This window comes from Salmo trutta, chromosome 5, assembly GCF_901001165.1.
Source record: "Salmo trutta chromosome 5, fSalTru1.1, whole genome shotgun sequence".
NCBI classification, from domain to species: domain Eukaryota; kingdom Metazoa; phylum Chordata; class Actinopteri; order Salmoniformes; family Salmonidae; genus Salmo; species Salmo trutta.
In genome coordinates, this window is record NC_042961.1 from 3,869,928 (window position 1) to 3,875,927 (window position 6,000).

General features: G+C 41.3%; 1 protein-coding gene across 1 annotated transcript in view; it reads right to left on the bottom strand.

Moving 5' to 3' along the window:
- Positions 1–5,084, bottom strand: part of LOC115193525 (probable lysosomal cobalamin transporter) — a 199,906-nt gene extending 194,822 nt beyond the window's left edge. Inside the window, exons 1-2 of the mRNA XM_029752229.1 lie at positions 4,984–5,084; positions 1,970–2,146 (exon numbers count right to left, since the gene is read on the bottom strand). Coding sequence (XP_029608089.1) covers positions 1,970–2,146; positions 4,984–5,049 — 243 coding nt within the window. The 5' untranslated portion in view covers positions 5,050–5,084. The remainder of the gene's footprint in view (positions 1–1,969; positions 2,147–4,983) is intronic.
- Positions 5,085–6,000: the final 916 nt, after the last annotated feature.

A 6,000-nucleotide genomic window follows, 5' to 3' on the forward strand; every position in this document is an offset into this window, starting at 1 on the left:
AGCAGACCACTGGTAGTCAGTTATTAGTCATTAACATAATATCTTTAAGGTAGAGCAGACCACTGGTAGTCAGTTATTAGTCATTAACAATCTATTTAAGGTAGAGCAGACCACTGGTAGTCAGTTATTAGTCATTAACATAATATCTTTAAGGTAGAGCAGACCACTGGTAGTCAGTTATTACAGTCATTAACATAATATCTTTAAGGTAGAGCAGACCACTGGTAGTCAGTTATTACAGTCATTAACATAATATCTTTAAGGTAGAGCAGACCACTGGTAGTCAGTTATTAGTCATTAACATAATATCTTTAAGGTAGAGCAGACCACTGGTAGTCAGTTATTAGTCATTAACATAATATATTTAAGGTAGAGCAGACCACTGGTAGTCAGTTATTACAGTCATTAACATAATATATTTAAGGTAGAGCAGACCACTGGTAGTCAGTTATTAGTCATTAACATAATATCTTTAAGGTAGAGCAGACCACTGGTAGTCAGTTATTAGTCATTAACATAATATCTTTAAGGTAGAGCAGACCACTGGTAGTCAGTTATTAGTCATTAACATAATATCTTTAAGGTAGAGCAGACCACTGGTAGTCAGTTATTAGTCATTAACATAATATATTTAAGGTAGAGCAGACCACTGGTAGTCAGTTATTAGTCATTAACATAATATCTTTAAGGTAGAGCAGACCACTGGTAGTCAGTTATTAGTCATTAACATAATATCTTTAAGGTAGAGCAGACCACTGGTAGTCAGTTATTAGTCATTAACATAATATATTTAAGGTAGAGCAGACCACTGGTAGTCAGTTATTAGTCATTAACATAATATCTTTAAGGTAGAGCAGACCACTGGTAGTCAGTTATTAGTCATTAACATAATATATTTAAGGTAGAGCAGACCACTGGTACTGTCAGTCATTAACATAATATCTTTAAGGTAGAGCAGACCACTGGTAGTCAGTTATTAGTCATTAACATAATATCTTTAAGGTAGAGCAGACCACTGGTAGTCAGTTATTAGTCATTAACATAATATATTTAAGGTAGAGCAGACCACTGGTACTGTCAGTCATTAACATAATATCTTTAAGGTAGAGCAGACCACTGGTAGTCAGTTATTAGTCATTAACATAATATCTTTAAGGTAGAGCAGACCACTGGTAGTCAGTTATTAGTCATTAACATAATATATTTAAGGTAGAGCAGACCACTGGTACTGTCAGTCATTAACATAATATCTTTAAGGTAGAGCAGACCACTGGTAGTCAGTTATTAGTCATTAACATAATATCTTTAAGGTAGAGCAGACCACTGGTAGTCAGTTATTAGTCATTAACATAATATCTTTAAGGTAGAGCAGACCACTGGTAGTCAGTTATTAGTCATTAACATAATATCTTTAAGGTAGACTAGACCACTGGTAGTCAGTTATTAGTCATTACCATCATATTTATGGTAGAGTAGACCACTGGTAGTGTAATAAACCCTGGTTCATGAATGGAGGCCTCTTTGTGCTGCTGTGTATCGTTCTAGTCTGGTCCCTGATCTGTTCATGCTTTTGCCTACTCCATTGTCAAGCTAAACATGTTTGGCATGACAGTTCCATTAGGAGTTGTCAGGAGAGCAGAAACAGACCGTCTCCCAGGCTAGTATCGTTCACAAGCATGTCATGCTTGAATCATCAAGGATATTTGACTAGCGTAATCATCAAATATCACCTCTTTGCAGACAAATTCCTTGGTCTCTGACAATGAGTTGAAAACTAAGGACTGGTTTCCCAGAATAAAGATTATCCATCAAGCATGCTTTTTAGCCCAGGAGTAGGCCTAATGGCTTTTTTTGTTTAAAATGGACAACAACATGAGCTACTATTATAAGCTGCTATATCATTGAACTCAAATTGTCTTAAATGACATAGGCCTAAGTCTCAGGGCTTATGAAGCAGCTGAATACATACCTTGTAAGTACCGTTAGGGTGCTTCATGTAAGACACTAGGAATATATCCACTGGAAGAAGTGCAGAGGTTATCAGTGCAATGGCCAATGCGCATATTGCAGTGATGGTTGAGATGACCTCACTCTCTTGGCGGCTCTGGTACTTCCTGATGTAGACCCAACAGAAGGACAGGATCACCTGTGGATGGAAAAACAATGGTTAGAGTTATCACGTCAAATATCAAAACGTTATTGGGTCGCATCAGCTGTCAGAACATCAGAGTGTTTACAGTTCATTGTTATTGGAATGACTCTTAGCTCAGTAGGCTCATTATGATATCCCACTTCTGACACCAATGCAGCCAGCAACAACACTCAGATGTTTCCATTTACAATATTCACAAATTAAATCACCACTACAAATGAATTACTTTGCAAAAGTGTTGTTGAAACTTGTTTAAATTGCCAGTCGCATCAACCCTTTTCACGCAGACTGTTATCAAATCAAATCAATTTATAAATCCCTTTTTACATCAGCAGATCTCACAAAGTGCTTATACAGATACCCAGCCTAAAACCCCAAACAGAAAGCAATGGAGATGTAGAGGCACAGTGGCTAGGAAAAACTCCCTAGCAAGGCAGGAACCTAGGAAGAAACGTAGAGAGGAACCAGGCTCTGAGGTGTGGCCAGTCCTCTTCTGGCTGTGCCGGTTGGAGATTTTAAGAGTACGTGGCCATTAAGGCCAGATTGCACTAATAAAGCCCTTTTTTATTTCAATGAAGACCCATCCATTGATAGATGGAATTTGATCATCCAATCCTTTTCAATGTAAAATTAAAAGGGACAGCAGAGATGGGGTTGTTGCATCCCAAATGGCACCCTATTCCCCATTGGGCTCTGGTCAAACGCAGTGCACTATGGGCCCTAGTCAAAAATAATGCACTACATATAGAACAGGGTGTTATTTGGGACCCACACACACATAGGGAATAGGGTGTCATTTGGGACACAAGCACATAGGGAACAGGGGGTTATTTGGGACCCACACACACATAGGGAACAGGGTGTTATTTGGGGGACACACACATAGGGAACAGGGTGTTATTTGGGGGGGGACACACAGGGAACAGGGTGTTATTTGGGACACACAGGGAACAGGGTGTTATTTGGGGGATACACACATAGGGAACAAGGTGTTATTTGGGACACACATAGGGAACAAGGTGTTATTTGGGACACACAAATAGGGAACAGGGTTTTATTTGGGGGACACACACATAGGGAACAGGGTGTTATTTGGGGGGGGAACACATAGGGAACAGGGTGTTATTTGGGGGGGAACACATAGGGAACAGGGTGTTATTTGGGACACACACATAGGGAACAGGGTGTTATTTGGGGGGGAACACATAGGGAACAGGGTGTTATTTGGGGGGGAACACATAGGGAACAGGGTGTTATTTGGGGGGGGAACACATAGGGAACAGGGTGTTATTTGGGGGGGAACACATAGGGAACAGGGTGTTATTTGGGACACACACACACATAGGGAACAGGGTGTTATTTGGGACACACACACACATAGGGAACAGGGTGTTATTTGGGACACACACACACATAGGGAACAGGGTGTTATCTGGGACACACACATAGGGAACAGGGTGTTATTTGGGACACACACACATAGGGAACAGGGTGTTATTTGGGGGGACACACATAGGGAACAGGGTGCTATTTGGGGGGGACACACATAGGGAACAGGGTGCTATTTGGGGGGGACACATAGGGAACAGGGTGCTATTTGGGGGGACACACATAGGGAACAGGGTGCTATTTGGGGGGACACATAGGGAACAGGGTGCTATTTGGGGGGACACACATAGGGAATAGGGTGCTATTTGGGGGGGACACATAGGGAACAGGGTGTTATTTGGGGGGGGACACATAGGGAACAGGGTGTTATTTGGGGGGGGACATAGGGAACAGGGTTCTATTTGGGACACACACATAGGGAACAGGGTGCTATTTGGGACACACACAGGGAACTGGGTGTTATTTGGGACACACACACACACACACATACAATGGTGCTGGAGCTCCAGAATCACAAGGTCGTATTCCAGGGACACATGTTGCCTAGTCCTAAACTGTTAGGACACTGCTAAAGCCCATTGGCTGCTCAGATCCTGAAGGGATGCCATCCAGAGACCGGATCAATTAACACTAGCCCATGCCTGTGTGTTTTGCCAGGTAATGACACAAGCTTTGCATCTAAACTAAGACCCATTGAGAGGATTGCGTTGCATAATAAATAGAGAGGGGGAGCAAATCAGAAACCAATCTGGTGTTTCAGCGTGTTAGCTAAAAGAAAACAAAAACAAGTTCCTCTAAGCTATATTGGCTATTATAATCACTAGCTAGGTACAAAGCCTTCCTGACTGATATGAAAACGGAAATTACTGTAGCAGGCAGGCTCAGCAGCGCCTCTGTAAATGTAGCTGTCTGCAGTCATGTGACATTGTGCAGGCTAACTAGCCAACTAACTAACAATTGATAATGTATGTAGTTAGTTAGCTAAATTCTTCTTTACAAATAAAGGAGGAGAAGTCTACTTCAAGTTAAACTTTGACATTTAACTTAGAAGCAGGCATAATCCAATAGCTACCTGTTAGCAACTAGCTAACTTCATGCAAACTACTGTATACTAGCTATCATTGCTTGGTAAAACTGATAGATACGAACATGACAACAACAATTATTCACTATTACACTGTAAACGAATTAATTAGCTTCAACAGTTAGATATTTATATGGTATTAGCGAGGCTATTAGAGGCAGGTTAGCTAGATAGCTACAACGTTAGCTAACTAAGCCATGACAGCTGTCAAACTAGCTAACGTTAGCTAGCTAGATTGCTAGCTACGTAAAGCTGTAGCGAACTGAGCGTGACAAAGACAACTGTGGCCAAAGGAAAGTCATCCAGTACATATACAGGGTAATATTTCGAGATTCTGCAGCGACTTGAGTGTGCTTACCAAAAATACAAGGGCGAAAATAGACCACCCGAGAGCAGACTCAGATAGCAACGACTGGTCCGCCATCTTCACTTCCTGCAACAAACCCGGACCATGTGCTTCTATTGACATCACATACAGAGGATACAGAAGATACAGAGGATACAACGTTGCCAACAGAGAGACAGACCACATCAGACAGATAGATAGATACACGACAATGATCATGTGGTAGAGTAGACCTACTGTTGAGTCGGCCTTCTTTAAATTAGCTTGTTGGATCAATCTTTTGGATGTTTCCTCCCCAGCTCAGACAGGCAAAAAACAACACTGACCTATTTTGCAAAACATGAGTGCAATGAAAGTTCCAGTTTTGTGGTGGACGTCGCAAATGTCACCCTATACACAATAAACGCAGTACCTTCGAGCAGGGCTGTGGAGCAAAAGTATAGGCTAGTGCACTGCCAATTGGGACGTAAACCATGGAAATTTAATGAGACCCTCCAGTCATTTCAGATTAGAATGTTCATGTTGTTGAAGGATGTCTTGCCCTTCATGGTGTCCCTGCGTTCTAGGCTGGAACGTAGCACTAATTTGGGACTGAAAACGATCAAGGAAATCTATCTGTCTTGGCGAGAGAGTTTATCTGTCAAATTTTAGCTGAGTGACACCCATTTAGATCCTGGCTTCTTAATCACCGATATTCCATTACTAAATATTAGAAAGTTCTATTGGGTGTTAAATTGATTTAGTCCAGAGCTCCAGTGTAGCTACATTTGAATTTTCACTCTGATAATGAATGATCTGGTCATTTAGAGTCTGATAAGATAGCGAACCCGGTAGCCTGGGGTTTGGACGGTGTAGGCCGTCATTGTAAATAAGAATGTGTTAACGGACTTGCCTATAAATAAAGGTTGAATAAAAAAGATTTAGTTGGTGTGGAGCCGAAGCCAGTAGATCAGGTGGAAAAATAAGTGGTATTTATTTACACTGAAAATAAGAAAAGGTGTGAAACCTGTGGGTAAAGCCATGAATTTA